The sequence below is a fragment of the Doryrhamphus excisus genome, linkage group LG3 (assembly GCF_037039965.1).
Source record: "Doryrhamphus excisus strain RoL-2023G ecotype Guam linkage group LG3, RoL_Dexc_Guam_v1.1, whole genome shotgun sequence".
Classification (NCBI taxonomy): Eukaryota; Metazoa; Chordata; class Actinopteri; order Syngnathiformes; family Syngnathidae; genus Doryrhamphus; species Doryrhamphus excisus.
In genome coordinates, this window is record NC_136359.1 from 24,822,854 (window position 1) to 24,843,294 (window position 20,441).

Sequence of the window (20,441 nt, forward strand, 5' to 3'; positions counted from 1 at the left end):
CCTAGTGGATTTCAATAGGTAGCGACTAATAATTGAAAAAAATGACACCGTTTTTACCCCATATACTTTATTAAAAAATACTTTTAATGCTGCATCACGATAGATTTAACTTCAAATAGCAAAATTTAAAAAAAGTACTTATATGCAGCAGAATTTCATCATTGTTTCACTAGATCAAAATGTTTTATTAGATTATGGCCCAGGGGAAATTTGCAGCCTATACTATATTGTGTAATTGGCCTGTCCCATTCTAAAAGGAGAGAAAACAATGAAATGGTGGTCATCAATGAATTTAGTAAAAATGTAACAAACACTTTCTGGTTCATAATTCATTTCTACTGGGTATAATAATGGATTTATACAGTGCTTTTCAGGATGCCTCTTTTTTTAACTCTTTCGTTTGAGTGGGATTCTATTCCCTGATGGCTCTGTTACGCAAGACCGGAAGTGAACAAATTATCAGGAATGGGCGTAGGAGTAAATAGGTATTATCCAATCTCACAATGTTGAATGAAGTAGCGTTCCATTTGCTTTATGATCAGACACACTGAGAGATTACATAGCAGTGCGTAGCAGTGTTTAGCATTCAGATGCGTATAACTTGTGACGTCATTCATACGTAGGCTGTTTTCTCTGACTCTATTAATTGTAAAATAACTAAATCTAATTGTGGTCCTTCATCCACTGTTCCGTCCACTGAAGTATCTGCTCCACGTTGCTTTCCAGGTCCTCAGGTGTGTTGCTGGGCAGCTGGTGAACTATCTCCTCTTTGTAGGCCTCCCTGGCCTCCTCGTAGATGGTTTGAAAGATTTCACATTCCACATTTTCCTTCAGCTTCCTGCCTGTGTAGCCCCTGTCAACACAATGGGTCAACATTTCATACTTTTTTAGAATACTACATATCATCACATATTTGAATGAGTTTTCCGAATGCCTTATCTTTGTATCTTGACTTTTTTATTGTGTATTTCTTGAAAATTACTTGAAAATTATTAATTTAGGCAAAAAATAGATGTGCAAATAAACAGGCATACTTTTGACCAAACACATAACAGCATGATGATTTATTAATATATTTTTTAAAAGCTACAATCAAGAGAAATTAGATAGGGATTACTGTACAATAGATAATGTACAATATTTCTATGTGGCTGATAGGAAATAGATGGGTACCTGTTTTCAAGCCGCGTATATAGCTGAGTGTTGTCCGTCCGGAGTACAAAAACAATGTGGAACCAGCGTTCAGGGAACAGGTCACAACCATGATAGTCTACAATCACACCACCATGTGCCATCTTGTCTTCAAGCTCATCCACGACCTGTTGGATCAAAAGGTGACTAATAATGTTTAAACCTTTAGAATGTCATAATGACATTTACTATGTGTCAATTACAACATTTACAAATAAAAAATCCTACTGAGCAGAAATTATCTTATCACGGTCAGGTCTGAAACCAATTAATCGTGATAAACGAGGGATTTACTGTAATTATTTCAACATGTCATCATTATAAATGATGGCGGTTGGTTGATACTGAAAAGTTAAGAGAGGGACCCTCATCCTCAACTGTTCCAAAGGCATTTGACTCACCCGGTCTTCATCCAAAATAGGGCAGTGGTACTCTTCATCAAAACCATCATAGAGATCTCCTGCAGATAAGTTAAAAATAAACTAAACCATTACCATCATCTTTTCATATATGTATTTTTTATATATAGTAATGTATAATTGATCATATTTGTCAAGAAGACGTGTGCAGCCAGAATATATAGTTTTTTTTTTTACCTTCCTTAGCCAGATCACCAATGTTAACATATGTGAGTCCTGACCGCTGAGCCAGCTCCTTTCCTAGGGTTGTTTTTCCAACGCCAGGGGTTCCTGTAGGACAATGTTACTAGGGTTCAACTGAGAATTTCAAATATACATTCAATATTATCATCAAATAATTAATGGTAATTTCAGAATTTGGAGGAAGAATAGGATGGATCGACTAGATAACATTGGACAAATGAATCATAATTTTGTACAATGGTATCAGTAGGCTACGCCCCCCCCCCCCAAATAAATGGTCGTAATATTATTTAAAAACTTTACGATTTTAAAGCAAGGGTTTTGTTAGCTTGAAGGTACCTGTCAACAGGATGTTTGGTCGTTTCCTCATCTTCACTGCTAGCAAGTGCCCAACACGTGTCTCATTGACAACACGCACTGAAACGAACAATACAATAAGTGACGAATTCGCGGGAGTATGTGTTTATATACATTTAATATTTTCGGTGACCGTCCGCAATCTGAGCCAAAGCGTCAGTTAAAGCTTTACAAAAGACTGTACAAAAATAACGCGGTTATTTACAACAGCCACGATCTGAGGAAGTAAAAACACTGTCGTCAAGCGTGTTAGTTTCACGACACTTTCCTTCAACGAGAGTCGATTTACGGCATTCAGCCCTCACAAGGTTTAAATAGGCAAACTTGGCTCTTTAGTCGTCATAAATGTTAGCATTGCTGCTACATTAGAAAATAAGCGAACTTACTCGCATGTATGAATAAAAGACAACCATTCACTGAACGTTCAGTTAAACTTGGTAAGTTTATACTTATTTCAATACAGTTCATTGCATGTCTAGTAACCCACTCCATCATCAGAATGTTGTCAAATATCAGTTAATTAATGTGTGGGAAGATTCACACTGAGTTAGCTGGTGGAGGTAAAGCTCTTTGAAATGTCCTATGCTCAGCAACTAAAGTATTTGTGTATGTACTATATACAGTATAAAAATACCAATAGCGCCATCAGTGTTGCCTATCCTGATATTTGAGGACTTCCTGACCTTCCGGATGAAAAAGATGTCAGTGAGAGATAAAGTTTCTTCAAACAGGGTGAGTTTTCAAGTCCTGTTTGCTAACATTTGGTCATTTGTGTGTAGCCCCCCCCCCCCCCAAATTGTTTTGAGTTAAGGCTTTTCAGAATTACCTTTGTTGTTGGCAATAAATAAAAATGCTTGAAAGACCACTCCACAAATCTACATTTTTAATTATTGAGTTGAACAGAGGTGTCCAAAGTGTGGCCCGCTGCACATTTGAGAAACATAATTTAATACAAAAAAACGACATCAACAAAAATGGAAAAATCAGAAAAAGCTACATATTATTAGTAATATTATGAGGAAAATAACAATGTGGAAAAAGGTTCTAATGCGACAAGAATAAAGTCAAAATATTATGGCAATAAAGGCATCATTAGATGAATAATTTAAGAAAGTTGAAATAGTTGGAAAATAAAAAGTTATGATAGTAAAGGCAAAATATTCAGTGAAAAAAGTCTCAATTTCCTTTTGGAATAAACTCGTAATTGAATAAGGAAAAACATTGTCATTTTATTAGCATAGAGTGGAAATGTTTACATTTTTTATGTTTTTATTGAAAAATCGAATATTATGAGGATTGTAACATTTTTGATAACTTAGGTTGGTGAAAAAGTTATATTAGTATAGGAATAAAGCCATAATATAACAAGAAGATTGTTTATGAAGAAAGTAAATATTTGGAGGAGGGGGCAGCAGAAAAAATATAATAATATTATAATAATAATAATATTTCTTCACCTTCTGGTGAAGCTCGGATGTATTTTTTTAAATACTGGTATATATTGTTTCTTGGCATAAAATAGTTTGGACCCCCTGGTGTAGAATATCTTTTGTGACACTGGAAATATAAAAATGAACAGATTGCATGTATTGTTCTCTGGCAGCTGAACCACTGGGTGGATCCATCTTTCACTGATTTGTCAGCGGTGAACTCGTCTGCTTCTGGAAAGAAAAGGGGTTGCCAGGGTTTGGGTTCCAAAGCTGAGCGTAAGAGGCCCAGAAAGAGGAAAGCAGACACCTGCGGCTCGGACCCACACACAACCTACTTACGGAAACACTCTGGCCACCAGGACCAAGATGAAGCCTGGGTGGACAGACACATGGCGTGTTCAAAGGTTAGCCTTATCGCTGTCAATATTGCTTCTGGTGCGAACAATTTTATTATATATAGTATATCATATCTTCATAAATTTTCTTAAATCTTCATGTCGGGTTAGTAGCATCAACAGGAGGGGATCAAGCACCATGCCATGGGGGACTCCATGTGTGACCTATTGTTTTTACAGTTATTGATAGCAATGTGTTATCGGTCTGACAGATAGGCGCTTAAGAGAAACCAGAGATAGATTGCCTGATTGATCAGTTGCGTCTAATGAATTCATCAATTTGGAATTTGGTTCCAAAATTCAAAAGAACCGTGACAATGAAAGGTTTTCTGCTCATGTTTGTGTAGGTTGAGCTGGCAGTACACAAGAAGAAGATAGAAGAAGTGGAGAATTGGCTAAGAGTTCATACAAACACATCGCAGGTATGATTTTCACTTCAAGTTAGGAGGAGTCTTGTCTTAAAATGTCTTCAAACGGATTTTAATTGAGTTGAGGCCGCCTTTTCCTGTCTCCTAATGCCACATGCAGGTGGACGTCACTAGTTAAGCTAGTTATTGTGTCAATATTTGTTTTCGAACAGGAATACAAATGGTATACAGTGGATCACCGCGCATTTGCAATTTTTGATCAAAGCATTGTTCTTTAATTCTGTATTTTTTGGTAGAAAACCATCTCATTTGCCCTAGTTTGGGAAAGCATGGGTTGCACTGCAAGTTGTTGGAGGCAAACTTCAACTTAATTGAGGAGGTGTTCTTTATATGCCGCGAATCAGCTTGATACTTACTTACTTGATACTTACTCACGGTGCAACACATGGCGCATGCAATCTAACTGTATGACACAGACTATGCAGGTATTGAAATAGGCGTTTCCACACTAATATACATGCAAACAATACTATTTCATGCTATTTATAACCCGCAAGACATGAAGTTTTAGCTGGCCTCTTATATTTGATATGTTATATGCAGGGTGGAATATTACTACTGACCGGACCATCAGGCTGTGGAAAGACCGCTACAGTACAGGTTTTGTGTCGTGAGCTGGACCTAAGGATCCAGGAGTGGACCAATCCGACGACGCTGGACTCATACACAAATAATCACCATGGTAAGTATAGTAGGTTCCTTATTTATGTTACATATGTGAGTTCTAAAAATAGGTATTATGATCAGACAATGAAGCTAAATATGAACTGTGAAGCACATTATATATGGAAAAACAGTCCGTGTTTTTCTATGAATGATTCCCTTCTCTATTTCTTGTTAGACTGGAAAATGAACATTTTTCCCAGCAGCTCACAGTCAACCCAATTCCAAGAGTTTATCCTGAGGGCCAACAAGTACAACCCCCTGAAGATGATGGGTGACGGCAGGGCTCCGAACATGAAGCTCATATTGGTGGAGGTTGGTACTTGAACAGGAATACAGTGGAACCTTGGTTAGCGTCATGAATCCATTCCAGAAGATTTGACTCTAACTAAAGCGTACTCTAACCAAATCAAAATTGCGTCATGTAAATCCGATCAATCCACTCAGGAAAGCCAAAAATGTTACACAAACGCGTTTTGTGGTGTGGAGGGACCGGTTGATTTAGATTTTGGGAGCAATGCTTAGAAAGGCGATTAAAAAGTAGGAAGGTATTTACCTACATGCATATGTTAATTTATATTCATTTTTATGCAGGAATTCCCAAACCACTTTTACCGGCAGCCTGGCAGTCTACATGATATTCTCAGGTAACTTTTACCCAAATTTTACTTTGAGAACCACCTAGTACAATAAGTGTACTTCATGTTCTGCTGTTTCTTCAAGGTGCTTTGTGAAGACCAGTCGATGTCCCCTCGTGTTCATTGTGTCCGATAGCCTGAGTGGCGACAGAAGCTCAAGATTCCTTTTTCCAACAGAAATCCTGGATGAGATGAACATCAGTAGCATCAGGTTTCCATTCAATACACTTTCATTCAGTACACCTTGTAGTCTTCTGATTTTTATCACTCCTATTATTATTCATTATTATTATTATTATTCACTGGTATGAACATCTGACCACAAAGAACCCATCTAGAGAAGGGTTCACCACCGCAACCACCACCGTAGACCCGACCGCCATAAGTGAATTTCCACCAAGTAGGATTTTCATAGTTAAAGCATAGAAAACCTATTTATGTCCTACTAAATACTTTTTTTATCATTATTAGAGACATTTAGACATGAAATAACACCCCTAAAGTCACCTTTACAATCTTATTACCAAATATAGTCAAAACAATAAAAGAAAATAAGATATTTGGGGTTTTTTATCTCCTGTACAGCGACCTTGGGTGTCCTGAAAGGCGCTTTTAAATAAAGTGTATTATTGTATATTATTATTATTATTATATTTAAGGCATAAATGAATTGCATTTTTTTATATTTCTTATGAATGCCTCAAATGTGTTTTAGTTCATTTACCCATTTTTATACTTAAAAATGTTAGGCATAGAATTTCTTTAATTTTGCATATTTTTGATGAATAGTAAGCCATATTCAACCACAAAACAGTATAGTTTATTAATGAATATAGTTTTTTTTTTTAAGTGATACAATGAAACTGCAAAATTTGAAGTGTGACATGGCAAAGTATTACTGATTTAATATTCTCTATTCCCAGTTTTAATCCAGTGGCTCCGACCACCATGATGAAGGTCCTGACTCGAATTGCAACCCTTGAGAGCGGAAAGGTGATGAGCGTGTCGAAATGAGTTGGTTCGAAATGAATGGCTTAAATATTGTTTTTGACAGTATTTTCATACTTTTCGGTATTTGGGCAGAGCGGTGGAAGAGTCACTGTCCCGGATCAGGCAGTGTTGGAGATGTTGTGTTCAGGAAGTTCGGGAGACATTCGCAGTGCCATTAACAGCCTGCAGTTCTCCTCCATCCGAGGTCTGGAGGAAATCTACTCGCGCGTCATCATTCTACTACATACTACTACCTACTACTACTTCATACTCACCCATCAGACAAAAGACCTGTTTTTGTTTTTCAGACACTTCTTTGGCGAAAGAGATGTCGTGGAGGGACAAACTGTTGACAACACAGGGTAAGGGATCTTCCAAACCCACCTTAAGGAAGAAGTCCAAGTCAACAAAGGTGAAGGAGGAAGAGCAAACGGTTGGGATGAAGGATGCTTGTCTGTTCCTGTTCAGAGCGCTGGGAAAAATACTGCACTGCAAAAGTAAGTCATCCTCTTTCCATCGTCTTTGGCGAATTATCCAAGTCAGCTAACGTAACTAGAAAGGATCACATGACAGATGGATAAGCTTGTGTGTTTGTCTCGTGTGACCAAAAGGAGGAAGTTCTGAAGGTGCAGAAAGTTCCAGCGTGCTTGCTTTACCAGCGCACCTTTGTAAACATCACAGAGAATCATCACAGGTGGACCCTGAGGTACTCGTGCGCTTATTCGACATGGCCGCTTTCACAGCACCTTGAACTCATCGTCTTTTCTCCTAACATCATACAGTTGGTTGTAGAACGTTCACATATGTCCGGGGAGTTCTTCAACCTTTACCTCCACCAGAATTACCTGGATTTCTTCTCGGAGATTGAAGATGTGGATAGAGCCAGCGAGTACCTGTCTGACGCCGACCTCCTGACGTCTGACTGGACGGTTAGTCTTCACCTAATACACTCACATTATCTCATGATAGGAGCCGAGAGGGAGGCTGACATCACTGCAGTGCAGACGCAATGCATTATGGGAAAACTTGACGAGAGCTTTTATATTTTAAACTTGTACTGGTACGAGTTCATGTTTATTCATTTCTCAGGTATACCTTTTGAGTGTTAAGTTGCTGTGTGATGAGTTCTGTGTTTGTAAGATGACACCATGAGACAGATTATTTTGTTACACACGCATTATATTTTGCTTGCTTTGCAAATTATATTTATATTACATTTAATATATTATTATAATTCATTTTTATTATATTTTTGATATTTTTGCTCTACTGTATTTGCTATTTTGGACCTTATTTTATTTGACTATGCTATCCATCCATCCACACTATATATAATAACCTCCTGGGATTCTTATTGGGCTGACAAGCTCGTAAGTACGCTGCTAGCTCGTGATTGGCTCCTACCAAAGAAAGCTCGGCCATTTCCTCACTGACTCAGAGCAGCACAGTATTTAAACAATGAATAGCAGTTCTCAAGTAAAGGAGATGCCATGGGATTATGATTTAGCCACACCACAGTACGAGCTGCAGGGTTTAAAGTTTCAGAAAAAAAGTAAATTATGGTATGTGTATATATATGTCTGTACTGTATGTGTATGTAAAATAACAACATGACTTTTTATGTGACGCCCTCAGAGTCGCAGTGTCTTGGGAGAGTATGCATCTTCAGTGGCCACCAGGGGCCTCCTCCATTCCAACTCCCAACAAGTATCTGTTGGTTTCAGACCCCTTCACAAACCCCATTGGTTGCTCGTCACCAAGAAGGTAACACAAGCTGTTATCATATCACACATCACAATGGTCATGTTTTATTTGTTTTAACATGCTTTGCAAACGACTATTTTTTTTAAAATGACATCTTTACACAACTCAACATGTCTGAAAAGTTAATTAAGTTTGTTTCTACCTTTTCCCATTCTTTTACAAATCAGCAGTAGAATATAGGTAAGTATCAGGAAAATATCAGTTCCCAACTAAAAAAAAAACTTCCTTTTGTGAAAAGATACATTTCAGGCATAACTTTTTTTTGACAGCTCAACTATTTAAATAAAACAAAAATGAAAATGAATGAATGAATGAAAAAATTGGTTATTTGACAACATAATAAATTGTGTGTCAAATGTAAAATAAAAGGTTGTGCAAATCTGCCAAATCTTAAAAAAAGGTAGGGCCTAATCTAAAAAATGTCAAAATTATAAAAAACAATTTATCTCAAAAATTTTAAGAGGTAAAAGGAAGCGTAAAAATGTAAAAAAATAAATAAATAAGGCAGTGCCAAATCTAAAAAACAGTAGCCCCAAATGAAAAATAATAAAAAAGTTAGTTTTTTGTTGTTGATGTTTCCTGAGATGTACTTCTGTTTTACTGCTGCTGATTACTAAAGAACGGAAAAAGATAAAAACAAACTTTTTTTTCTCTTGAAAGATGAGAGTCTTAGTCTATTGGTAGGTTCCATGTTTATATGGCCAAATAACACAAGATTCTGTGTGCCTTGAAAAATCAATCTAAATAATTTAATTTGGCCGGCACCCAAGGGGTCAAATTTTTAAAAAATGTCTGGGATTGAATGAGTTAAAAGCCATTGTGTATTACTATCATATTAGTGTCTGTACATGATAATAGGGGAACATACAGTACATGTCATGTTGCTGTAAACGTACATATGATAATGCGAGTGATGTTATTGCTCGTAGCACCGTGACAACTGCCTGGTTGCTCAGTGCTTGTTTCGGAGCTTCTGTATGACACCGGTCAGCCTTCAGACTCAGTTGTTACCATACCTGGCCAAGCTCACCAACCCCTTGAGGAACCAAGGTAACACCTGTATGCTCATTCACATCTGGATTCCGCCAACATGTTTTGTTGTTTCTAATTGTCATAGCGTTTCCTATTGTTCCTTACTGTATGTTCCTTTCTTTTTTTCTTTTTCAGGTCAGATAGCATTCATACAGGATGTAGGTCACATGTCACTGAAGAGGTTTCCTGGCAGGTACACTTCCTATTTCTAGTCTGCTTCACGTTTTTCAATGAGTCATTACAGGATATTTTAGTCAAGCCTTCAATACAATAGCATTCATTGTGTTTTATTTTGTGTGATTGTGTGATTTTGTGCATGTCCAGGTTAAAACTGGAAGCCTTGGCAGATAAAGAGCCCGGGCAGCTGGACATGGATGATGATGATGATAAGGCGATAGATCTTGTACAGGATAGATCCGAGGAAGGTCTACCTGCCAGTCAACCTCAGCCACCAACAAGCAGTCTCGAAGAAGAATACGATGATGTGAGCATTGAGGATTACAGTAGTGATGAAAACAACCGATATTTACCATAATGTGTCTTTCATTGTCATTGCTTGTGTTGTGTTGAATTCCTCTTCAAAATGTAGCACTTCAATATTAGAGTCCTTCATATGCAATAAATAATTTTGTGGATATGTTCATATTCCCATGCTTATATATGTGGGTTGTAACAACGCCACCTTAAATAAATCAGCATCCGTTCGGTGCATTTACAGGCAATGAGAGGCGTTCATTTGATTGGTTAAGATTACACTCGGCTCAGTTAAACCCTCTCATGCCTTCTCTCCTCCCTCTTTGCCATTTTGGCCAGTGGGAGGGATGGAGGCGTAGGTGCGCTGCGCCAGACTGCGCTGCTCACAAATTTTGCAAAGTGCACTGGACACACCCTATTGGGACGTTGCAAGGCAGGTGCGCCTGGTCTATGATGTTAGAGCCCTTAGTCACAGTCTGGAGCCCAGACTACTACCATGACAACAAAATAAAGTACCATAAAGCATGCCGGGAAGCCAGAGGCACTCTCAGCGATGGAATCTAATCTTTGGCCTGATGTTGGATTGTACGCATGAACGGGTATTTCCAGGAGATACATTAATTATTTAACATCTTTTCTTAATTGGAAGCATAAAGTTTGACTTTTTGAAGTCTTCAGCAGCCTTTCTTGATGTGCCCATCAACATGAACAAACTGCAAACATAAAGACAGCAGATTTATGTCTGATGATCTTGTACTGCTGTGTCTTAGGAATGTAACAGTCCTTCCTTGCCTCTGAGTGAAGTATCGCTTGTGAACGAGTCGTTTCTTTGAGCTTCGGCTCTTTAAGTGAATGAGCCGTCGTTTTTCTGTTCAGGCCTTACATGATTGGTCAAAAATGTGTTGCACGTGCGTGTCCCCAGACACGAGAAGGGTTTTACACACACACGAGCACACAGGAGGAAGGGACACATGACAATCATAGTTTAAGTAAAAGTATTTTTTTTCATGTTCAAAATGTATCTACAATTTAAAATTTTAACCGTACAAAACCGTGTCTCAGTGGTACGTTCCAGTGGTGGGCGTTGCCTGAAGAGACCTGCACGTGCCAACATGCTCCAGGAATAGGCGCTGTTGCAACACTTCTGCCAGAACTGAACACGGCACAGTCTACTTCTTTATATAAATATAAAACATATATCATTAGATTTGTTGTGCGTACTGAGTAGAAACCACTATACAGATGAATTTGTTGCTCGTCTATTATTTAGTATACAAATACTTATCGTACTATGTTTATCATGTACCATTTGATATGTTCACTGTCACCTCGTAAAATGTACTGTTGAATAACGTGATATAATGAATCGCTATAAACTCTGTCATTGCCGGTGTTGTTCTCTCTCTCTCTCTCTCGCTCTCTCACTTTCTCGTTCTCTCACACAGACACACACACCCTTTATTTCAATATTGACTTGGCAGACCTCTTTTAAATATTCCTCTTGGCGACATTGCTTCCTGTACACTTTCAACTTCAAGCTAGGCAAACGTCTTCTCTCTGACAGGTAGGCTACTCTTCTTGTATTCTTCGAATATTGTCCGACTCTTTGTCTTGGTACCAGCTAGCTAGCATAATGTACAGTGTTTGTTAGGTTACGTAGTAAGAATGTAAAGTTAACCGTGTAACCGTGTTTAGTACTTAGTACTTTGGTTGGTAATATTAACGTCGCTAAACTTGTGTGCAGTAGTGTTAGTAGTTGGTGAGAACAGATGACAGGTATGACATCGTTTTTGGTTTTGCTTTGTTTTACGGAGTTTCCTGTGCCGTGCTCTTATTTTGGTTTTGTGTTTCCTGTTTGGCGATTATATGAAACAACTTTGTTATGGCTGAGTTGCTCGGGCTCCAGCGCCTGTTGGCAGCATTACGGCAATTACCGTATTTCTTTTTGAATAAAATCAAAATATTATGAATTATATTATTAGAATTATCAAGGTATCATATATCAAGGTGTATAGTTGATATCAAATATCAAAGGGGGGGGGGGCAAAGACCAATGTTTATGCTAATAATACGCTTTGTTTGCTGAGTCATTATGAATGTCATTGTATTTTTGAATAGAATATGGTGGGGGGTGTTCCAGTTTTTGTGTGGAAAAATTATTATTTTTTAATTTAAAAATATTTTCATTTACATTTTTAATGTTATGAGTGATGGTACGAACCTTGAGATGATGATGCATGTTTTGAATATAATGCAGACATTGTCCTGATGATGCAAGAGGTCGGTGAGGTCTTCAGCCTGGATGACGACATGGTGGATGGAGATCTGGGTGATGGGACCACAATCAGGACAGATTCCTGTTCCAACAGAAAGAAGAGCCAAAACCTCACGGGGCCTCCGGGGACCATCTCGCCTGATGCAGACCTGCGCCGAAGCAGCAACCAGGCACGGGAAGCAGCCTGGGCATCCAAACTGATGACTGCGGACTGGCAGCAAGGTTGGAAGATGCCGCTCAATGGTGATGAGACTTCACACAACCATGCTTGTTCTGTTACTGCGGTCATGTAAACATCTATTCATCTCTGACTTTGAATGCAACTTTCATCAACGCAGCAGACTCGTTGACTGACATGTCCAAGGAAGACTTGAGAGTCCGACTGCAAGAATCCTGCGAGGTGGGAAGCACAGTAAGAATTGACAAAGTTGCATTTGGAGATAGTGATTCTGCTGCGTTTGGCAGGTGATTAATGTGTTAATGTGTGAGCTGGACGTGGCACGTCGTTACCTAGAAGGCAAATTTGAAGCTCTGAAGATTCTGCAAGGAAAGGTAAAGCCAGTCTTGTTTTACGTCTGAATATTCTATGAATGAAGGGTAGACTAAATAATCGTGAAAACCACATTAAAACACATTTCTATACACCTTTCACACGCTTAACCTGTGTATCATGTTGATTTAGTAAGTTTACCATCTTATAAAGACATAAAAGTTCATATTTAAAGTAAAAACTCTAAAAAAAATGGTAAAAAAAACAATATACAGTATATATTAAGTGAGTGGCTTCACTCGTGTTTTTTCAAATATACTCTATACCGGGGGTCTCAAACTCAGGTTTTCCAAAAAAAAAAAAAAACAAAAAAAACGCATTTATTAAAAACAGAAAAATGAATAAACTTGGCTTTGGTTCCGATTTTCTACAAGAAAAGCTCTGATAAAACATTCCACTGTTCTCAAATATCTTACTTTTTATTTTTCTACACAAAATAAGATCTAGAATAAAGAAAATAAATAAATAAATATAATAATAATAAAACGGCAAATAATAAAAACTTAAGAAACCACATACAGTTGGTGGGTAGACAAATGATTTTTTTCAGATTAAAATGAACAAAGCATTATTAGAGCCCTGTAGACATGACAAAACACGACTATAGTCACATTTATACTCTTTTTATTTACAACATATTGCGCAACTGCAGGGTCTTGAGACACATGCTAACTCGCAAACTAGACAGCTAGCGACCTAAACGGTAGCCTTCAAGTTATTTCCTTTTAACTTAAATAGCCAAAAACTTACCACTTCCACACGGATAGGGAGGATAACTATTAACAGTTATTTAACCTTTAACATGAACATGAATCAAACGTAATCATTTTTTCTGGGTACATGATACCATACAGCATCCATATCAAACTTGCGCGGGCCGCACTAACATAAAATTTTCATATCAAGGCCGCCGCGTGTTTGAGACCCTATTATTAGTAAATAAAATCATATTAAAGCACCTTTTATGTATTTTTTGCCCAAATTATGCATTTACCTAGTCTTACTTATGTCTATTATATTGGGTGTATTAGTGTAATGGTGACTCTAGGGGTGTTATTTTATGACTAGAGAGCTCTGACATTGTTAAAAACACATTTAGAAGGTCGGAAACAGGTTTTCTATGCTCTACTATGGAAATATTCAATTTATAAACAAGGAATCCTGTGCGGAAATTCATCTATCATGGAAGTACATGAAGTATTTTATTTTTTTTTGTCCTGTCCGGCCATTGGGCAGATAGTATTGTTGAATAGATTTGCTCCGTCACAGAAAAGAGTAAGCTACACTTTCCCTGTTATACAGATTATTAATTATTTTACTTTATTTGATGCAAATTTGCTATGCAAATTTGGAGCAGAGCAGGAGGGGATAGATAAGAAGAGAAAAGAAAACAGAGGGGGGAGTGCGGGGACAAGACTGGGGGTAATACAGAGATAGACAAGATCTTTTGACCCTAAGACTGTTGTTCACGTACATAGGCCATCCTTGACAAAGCCACGACTCACACGAAAAGCCTGCTGCAGAAAAGCGAAGAGAGGTCAAAAGCACTGGAGACGGTAATATGTGTTCTATTACCTGCTTATAACATACTATTTAAATCATTCATACTCAATATAATATAAAATATATACGTATATGTGTGTACCTTCTACATTGCTAATAACTGGTGAAGAGCAGTCAACTCCAATCACCAAGCTAGACATAATCAGTGCTGGAATAATTAGTGCTTTTGCATTCCATGTCCTCCAGGAAGTCAACACCTTGCAGTGGGAGGTGAGCTTCAACCAGCTGCAGATGAAGAAGTGTGAGCAGTCGTGGGAGCAGCGACACAGCAGGTCAGAATCATAATGTCAAATCTATGATACGGTTCTATGGACTCCAATCTTTCCTAACTTGACTGCGATTGGAGTCAGAATCCTGGCTGAGAACAAGACCCTGACGGCCCAACTTGAGAACAGAGACAAAGAACTTCAGAGCGTCCAAGCAGAAAATTCTGGTACGTTTCATTCTGGTACAAAATACCATACAGAAAAATGAAAGGATAAACGGACCATTTTGATGTTTCATATTTTGCAAAGCAACCCATGTAGATTAGTGAAGAAGCGTATTATTGGTGTGAATTTTTTCTCCTTAATTTATCCTTTTTTTTTTTTTCAAATTCTACCATTTCTCTTGTTGATGTTTTTTATCACTTTTTTGTAGCTAGATTTCCATTACAAATGTTATGACATTATTTTCCATAATATTCTTGTAATATTATTATGGTCGCCAGCCAATCACACTATTCAGAACCAAATATTACAAATTTGCAACTTCATTCTTTGCTTTGTCTGTCATAATATTACAACTTTAGAAATCTAGAAATCTTTTTTCAACTTTATGATAGTAAAAAGTGGGCGGCACGGCGGTCGAGTGGTTAGCGCGCAGACCTCACAGCTAGGAGACCAGGGTTCAATTCCACCCTTGAGCATCTCTGTGTGGAGTTTTCTCCGGGTACTCCGGTTTCCTCCCACATTCCAAAAACATGCTAGGTTAATTAGCCACTCCAAATTGTCCATAGGTATGAATGTGAGTGTGAATGGTTGTTTGTCTTATATGTGCCCTGTGATTGGCTGGCCACCAGTCCACGGTGTACCCCTGCCTCTCGCCCGGAGACAGCTGGGATAGGCTCCAGCACCCCCCGCGACCCTTGTGAGGAAAAGCGGTAGAAAATGAATGAATGAATGAATGATAGTAAAAAGTCAATGTTTTTCCTAATAATGTTATGAATTTATTCTTGTCAAATCAACTTTTTTGTCAATGTTGACAATTTTTTTCTCCTAATATTTAGACTCCATTCACATGAAATTACTGCTGTTTTTTCCTATTTCTGCTGTTTCATGTTAATTGTGTTTTAGAATGTGCTGTGGCCCAATAAAAAAGAGCTACGGGCCACAAATAGTACCCCAATTCTACGTGATTATACATTCTCCAGGGACAATACCAAAGCAATTAATTGTTGTAGTTGTGACACAAACAAACAAATAAATGTATGGAGGAAACACCGGACGACTCTAAAGTGCATCCAAGTTGCTATCACGTTGTCCCCTGAGAAGATGCAAAGGTTGTTGAAATGTGAAGGATGTGTTGACGTGTGTGTGTGTCTCCATGTGTGTTTAGTGTTAAGGCGGCAGTGCTTGGAGATGTTTTCCATGCTGAATGTGAAGGAGCAGAGGGCTTTCCAAAGAAACGAACCTCACTACGTCGACACCAGTCTCCAGAAGGTACGAACACCCCAGTTCAACTGATATTGTATCTTTTATACACAGTATAATACTATATACAGTAAACCTTCCTGTTTAATTGGTTATTATTGGTTTCAGTCAATTTCCGTGATATATGGATCAATGTCACAAATATAAAACCATCTAAATAAGGGTCTCAAACAAGCAGCCCGCGGGCCAAATGTGGCCCGCAGGACACTAGTTTGTTAGTGCGGCCCGCGCAAGTTTGATATGGATGCCGTATGGTATCATGTACCCAGAAAAAATGATTACGTTTGATTCATGTTCATGTTAAAGGTTAAATAACTGTTAATAGTTATCCTCCCTATCCGTGTGGAAGTGGTAAGTTTTTGGCTATTTAAGTTGAAAGGAAATAACTTGAAGGCTACCGTTTAGGTGGCTAGCTCTCTAGTTTGCGAGTTAGCATGTGTCTCAAGACCCTGCAGTTGCGCAATATGTTGTAAATAAAAAGAGTATAAATGTGACTATAGTCGTGTTTTGTCATGTCTACAGGGCTCTAATAATGCTTTGTTCATTTTAATCTGAAAAAAATCATTTGTCTACCCACCAACTATATGTGCTTTCTTAAGTTTTATTATTATTATTATATTTATTTATTACTGATTGATTGATTTTCTTTATTCTTGATTTGTTCATTTATTTTTCATCTTATTTTGTGCAGAAAAATAAAAAGTAAGATATTTGAGAACAGTGGAATGTTTTATCAGAGCTTTTATTGTAGAAAATTGGAACCAAAGCTAATTTAGCTAATTTTACCGTATGCTTGAAATACTTTACTTAGGGCCAAGAATACACCAAAATGACTATATATAAATATTCATGTGCATATTTTAAGACATTATTTGACATTTTCTGTATCGTTGGACAGTTCTAAGTATGATATAATTATTGCTGAGACCTGCTTGTGTGTGTTTTTCAGCTTGTGGTGTTGGAAGCCTGCAGGAGTCATGCGGTTCCTCAACCATGTCCGTGCAACCAAATAGCTGCTGCTAGCAGAAAGCAGCTCATTCAGCTGCAACAGGAGGTAAAACACAAGATGTCACTTGTGTGATGTTTATTTACAACTGCACTTTATATAGGGAGGAATGATTGTACATTTCTAATGTAATAATTACAACTTTTATTGCAAATGTTGAGCTGAAAACGGAGGGTTTGGAGAGGGAAGAGTAAGGTGGATGTAAAAATTTTTTTTTTCACCATTCTTGAAAAGCGGGGATCTCAAGATGTACTTAATAATAATAATAATAATAATAATAATAATAATAATAATAATAATAATAATAATAATAATAATAATGAGGTAGATTTAATAAGAGGAGAGAAGTCAATACAACCTGATATTAAAATATAATAATGAAAATAATGTAGGAAACCACATATGCTCTCCTACATGGCGGAGGGGTGAGGGACAGAGAAGATTAAGGGCAGACTCACATGCCTGGACATCAAATGTGTCATGAGACCATACACAAAATTAGTTCTACGAGAATGAGACGACAGGAGATTTTAACATTGCTTTAAAAAAAAAAAAGAAAAGCACAATGAAAAAATATTAAATATATAACCTCTGTGTGTATGCTGCCGGCCCTGCCTCCGCCCCACAAAACACAAAGCATTTTACAAGTGCAATAGCAAAGCATATTTTCCCCGACATTCAACAAGAATTACTCGGAGTTGTTTTGATGTTGCAGCTGGATGCTGAGCGTTCGAAGCGAGAGGAAGCCTTGATGGTTGCAGACGCTTTTCGCATTGCGTTCGAACAGCAGATAAAGAAACGCAGTGAATACCTCATGATGCTGGCCGAAGACAACATCCTAAAAGGCAAGTCTGCTGCCATGATTAATGCTACACATGCTAACGTCTTACTGTTTCATTTCTTCGAGCCCCCTCAAAGTGTATTTTCTTTGCAGGTCATAATCGGGGTCCATTAATAAGTATAAACCAGAGGTTGAGAGACTTACTTCCATTCGGTATGGAAGCCAAGATGGCTGACGACCTTCCTGATACCCTGTATAAACTTCTAGACTTGGTAAGATGCTTATATCAATATGCATACACATGCTATACGCTATATATATTACGTGCTGTATGCTATACCTTCCTTCCTAAAGGTTTGACGAAATCTGAAACATACCAAATTTTTTTTTTTTACTAATTTTCTCCCATAGGAAAATAATGTAAATGCAATTTACACCCAAAAATATTAGCAAAAATACATTTTGTACAGAATAATTATAATTTGACACACAGAAAACTATGTATATAATTATGAATGATTCTTTGGCCCCATGACGGGTTATTTAGCAGCTGTATCACACAAAATATGCACAGACAATAACGCATAGGGTGCTTTGTTTGGTTCAAGTACGGGGCAAACAAACTTGTAAGTGCAATTTTGTACAAAAAACAACATTTTTGATGAAAACTGAAACACATAAAACCGGGGCCTTTTGCCACTTCATGCTTGGAATTTAACATTCTTTCAAAAATATATAAATAAATCATTCTCTTTAGTGGTTGAAAGTAGTAAAAGATTGTACATTTTGTCTAAATGAAGCATTTTCAAACTTAAAAATGGCTGATTGAAGTAAAATACAAATATAAGGCATTCAGAAGGCGCATTCAGAGAGGTTTGAATGAGCTCAAAACAGGCACAATAATCCCCCCCCCCTCCAACGTGGCTAATAGATGGCTCTCATAATATTACAAACTGTTTTTAGAAGGTCATAAACAGGTTTTCTATGTTCTCGCTGCAAAAATATTGCGTTTATAAATAAGGAATCCTGATTGGCAGAAATGAATGAATCCCTGTTGGGCCTGGAGCCGATTAACGGCAACTACCTGTAGTAAAGATGTGATGAATGACTGACGTTGGTGTTTTTTATCTGCCCGTAGCTGAACGACAAGGAAGAGGCTCTGGCCCACCAGCGGAAGGTGAGCATCATGTTGGCCCACAATTCTGACAGACATTCACACCCCCAATCCTCAAAGAAACCGGAAGAGAACACACCAGAGAACACCAGCCAGCATCAGCAAACACCCGCTTGCACACATTCCACCGACCCCTCCCAAGCCAACGTCTAGTCCGGCTACAATCACGACTTCAGACAGGTCAGGTGGGACTTAACACGGAACAATCTACACGCTACAATAGCTGCTCAACAGATGTAGCTAGCAGTAGACGTCCACTGAGGCTCTCATATGTATGACAATAATATACACATTTCAAAAATACCAATAAAGTTTGATTGATTGCAACCAAAAGTAACACAATGGAACTGACTGAGGTATCCAAATAGATGCTTACACACTAATATCCATGCAAAACAATACTATAATATAGCCATGTCTGACCCACAAAGCATGCTGGGTCACTTCCTGTTGCGGTAACATGCACGTGGGCTTCCCGGTTAGAAATGACTATAAAAATAGTCTTGTTTTGCATGTATATTGGCATCTGTTTGGATATTCCTGACGTGTTATGATATTGTGTGAGATTTGGTTGCCGCATCATTTATCAATGTTTACCAATAAATCCTGTATTGTGATTTTTAGTATTATGTGTACTGTATCCTCATCTTTTTAGACATAGTCCAGACAGTGGTCTTTCAAACATTCATTCATTTTCTACCGCTGGAGCCTATCCCAGCTGAGGCGGGGTACACCCTGGACAAACAACCATTCACACTCACATTCATACCTATGGACAATATGGAGTCGCCAATTAACCTAGCATGTTTTTGGAATGTGGGAGGAATGTGGAATGTGCCAAAAATGCACAATTAGGTAGAAAAAAACATACATAAGTCGCACTGGAGTATAAGTCGCACAAGGCCAAAAATGCATAATTAGGTAGAAAAAAACATACATAAGTCGCTCCGGAGTATAAGTCGCACAAGGCCAAAAATGCATAATTAGGTAGAAAAAAACATACATAAGTCGCTCCGGAGTATAAGTCGCACAAGGCCAAAAATGCATAAATAGGTAGAAAAAAACATACATAAGTCGCACTGGAGTATAAGTCGCACAAGGCCAAAAATGCATAATTAGGTAGAAAAAAACATACATAAGTCGCTCTGGAGTATAAGTCGCACAAGGCCAAAAATGCATAATTAGGTAGAAAAAAACATACATAAGTCGCTCTGGAGTATAAGTCGCACAAGGCCAAAAATGCATAATTAGGTAGAAAAAAACATACATAAGTCGCTCCCGCATTCAGACGACACCTTCAAAGATGTTGTAATAATATGTAGTATTCTACACTGGTCACTCGGTGTCAGTAATGGTACTGCAATGTTGGGTGAGACACACAAGCACCAGACTTGATCACTGAAACAAGAGTCTTTTATTACAGGTTTAAAGGCATAA

General features: G+C 37.9%; 3 protein-coding genes across 6 annotated transcripts; 2 read left to right on the forward strand and 1 right to left on the reverse strand.

Moving 5' to 3' along the window:
- Nucleotides 1-57: 57 nt before the first annotated feature.
- ak6 (adenylate kinase 6) lies at nucleotides 58-2,314 on the reverse strand. The gene is made up of 5 exons (XM_058070149.2): nucleotides 2,133-2,314; nucleotides 1,788-1,880; nucleotides 1,593-1,651; nucleotides 1,174-1,319; nucleotides 58-853 (listed from the first exon to the last, which is right to left on the reverse strand). The coding sequence occupies exons 1-5, from the start codon at nucleotides 2,161-2,163 to the stop codon at nucleotides 664-666; spliced, it is 519 nt and encodes a 172-aa protein (XP_057926132.1). The 5' UTR covers nucleotides 2,164-2,314; the 3' UTR covers nucleotides 58-663.
- Nucleotides 2,315-2,420: 106 nt separating this feature from the next.
- rad17 (RAD17 checkpoint clamp loader component) lies at nucleotides 2,421-10,227 on the forward strand. Of its 2 annotated transcripts, none has more exons than XM_078789220.1 (17): nucleotides 2,421-2,587; nucleotides 2,774-2,882; nucleotides 3,754-3,984; nucleotides 4,323-4,397; nucleotides 4,947-5,085; nucleotides 5,245-5,381; nucleotides 5,661-5,713; nucleotides 5,790-5,915; nucleotides 6,628-6,696; nucleotides 6,784-6,899; nucleotides 7,003-7,191; nucleotides 7,306-7,400; nucleotides 7,477-7,623; nucleotides 8,330-8,458; nucleotides 9,388-9,508; nucleotides 9,626-9,683; nucleotides 9,815-10,227. In XM_078789220.1, exons 2-17 carry the CDS (start codon nucleotides 2,841-2,843, stop codon nucleotides 10,023-10,025), a joined length of 1,938 nt encoding a protein of 645 aa, XP_078645346.1. In that variant the 5' UTR covers nucleotides 2,421-2,587; nucleotides 2,774-2,840; the 3' UTR covers nucleotides 10,026-10,227. The 2 variants fall into 2 exon arrangements, with proteins under 2 accessions (XP_078645346.1, XP_078645347.1); XM_078789221.1 differs by having other exon boundaries at nucleotides 2,422-2,587; nucleotides 6,628-6,697; nucleotides 6,788-6,899; nucleotides 9,815-10,226.
- Nucleotides 10,228-10,856: 629 nt separating this feature from the next.
- Nucleotides 10,857-19,837, forward strand: ccdc125 (coiled-coil domain containing 125). Of its 3 annotated transcripts, none has more exons than XM_078789223.1 (12): nucleotides 10,857-11,528; nucleotides 12,222-12,461; nucleotides 12,578-12,639; nucleotides 12,705-12,791; nucleotides 14,268-14,345; nucleotides 14,539-14,624; nucleotides 14,703-14,785; nucleotides 15,949-16,052; nucleotides 16,993-17,097; nucleotides 17,765-17,894; nucleotides 17,984-18,102; nucleotides 18,969-19,836. In XM_078789223.1, the coding sequence occupies exons 2-12, from the start codon at nucleotides 12,233-12,235 to the stop codon at nucleotides 19,155-19,157; spliced, it is 1,272 nt and encodes a 423-aa protein (XP_078645349.1). In that variant the 5' UTR covers nucleotides 10,857-11,528; nucleotides 12,222-12,232; the 3' UTR covers nucleotides 19,158-19,836. The 3 variants fall into 3 exon arrangements, with proteins under 3 accessions (XP_078645349.1, XP_057926127.2, XP_078645348.1); XM_058070144.2 differs by having other exon boundaries at nucleotides 10,858-11,528; nucleotides 12,222-12,482; XM_078789222.1 differs by lacking the exon at nucleotides 10,857-11,528 and having other exon boundaries at nucleotides 12,201-12,482; nucleotides 18,969-19,837.
- Nucleotides 19,838-20,441: the final 604 nt, after the last annotated feature.

Bases quoted from the DNA above. Each gene is read 5' to 3' on its own strand.
- ak6 (XM_058070149.2), bottom strand. From the start codon at position 2,163: ATGAGGAAACGACCAAACATCCTGTTGACAG. The intron at 1,652-1,787 runs GTAAAAAAAAAA...ACTTATCTGCAG, and splicing joins TGGTGATCTGGCTAAGGAAG to GAGATCTCTATGATGGTTTT. The intron at 1,320-1,592 runs GTGAGTCAAATG...TTGATCCAACAG, and splicing joins CTATTTTGGATGAAGACCGG to GTCGTGGATGAGCTTGAAGA.
- rad17 (XM_078789220.1), top strand. From the start codon at position 2,841: ATGAAAAAGATGTCAGTGAGAGATAAAGTTTCTTCAAACAGG. The intron at 5,916-6,627 runs GTTTCCATTCAA...CTCTATTCCCAG, and splicing joins ATGAACATCAGTAGCATCAG to TTTTAATCCAGTGGCTCCGA. The intron at 9,684-9,814 runs GTACACTTCCTA...GTGCATGTCCAG, and splicing joins CTGAAGAGGTTTCCTGGCAG to GTTAAAACTGGAAGCCTTGG.
- ccdc125 (XM_058070144.2), top strand. From the start codon at position 12,233: ATGATGCAAGAGGTCGGTGAGGTCTTCAGCCTGGATGACGACATGGTG. The intron at 14,786-15,948 runs GTACGTTTCATT...ATGTGTGTTTAG, and splicing joins CGTCCAAGCAGAAAATTCTG to TGTTAAGGCGGCAGTGCTTG. The intron at 17,895-17,983 runs GCAAGTCTGCTG...TTTTCTTTGCAG, and splicing joins CGAAGACAACATCCTAAAAG to GTCATAATCGGGGTCCATTA.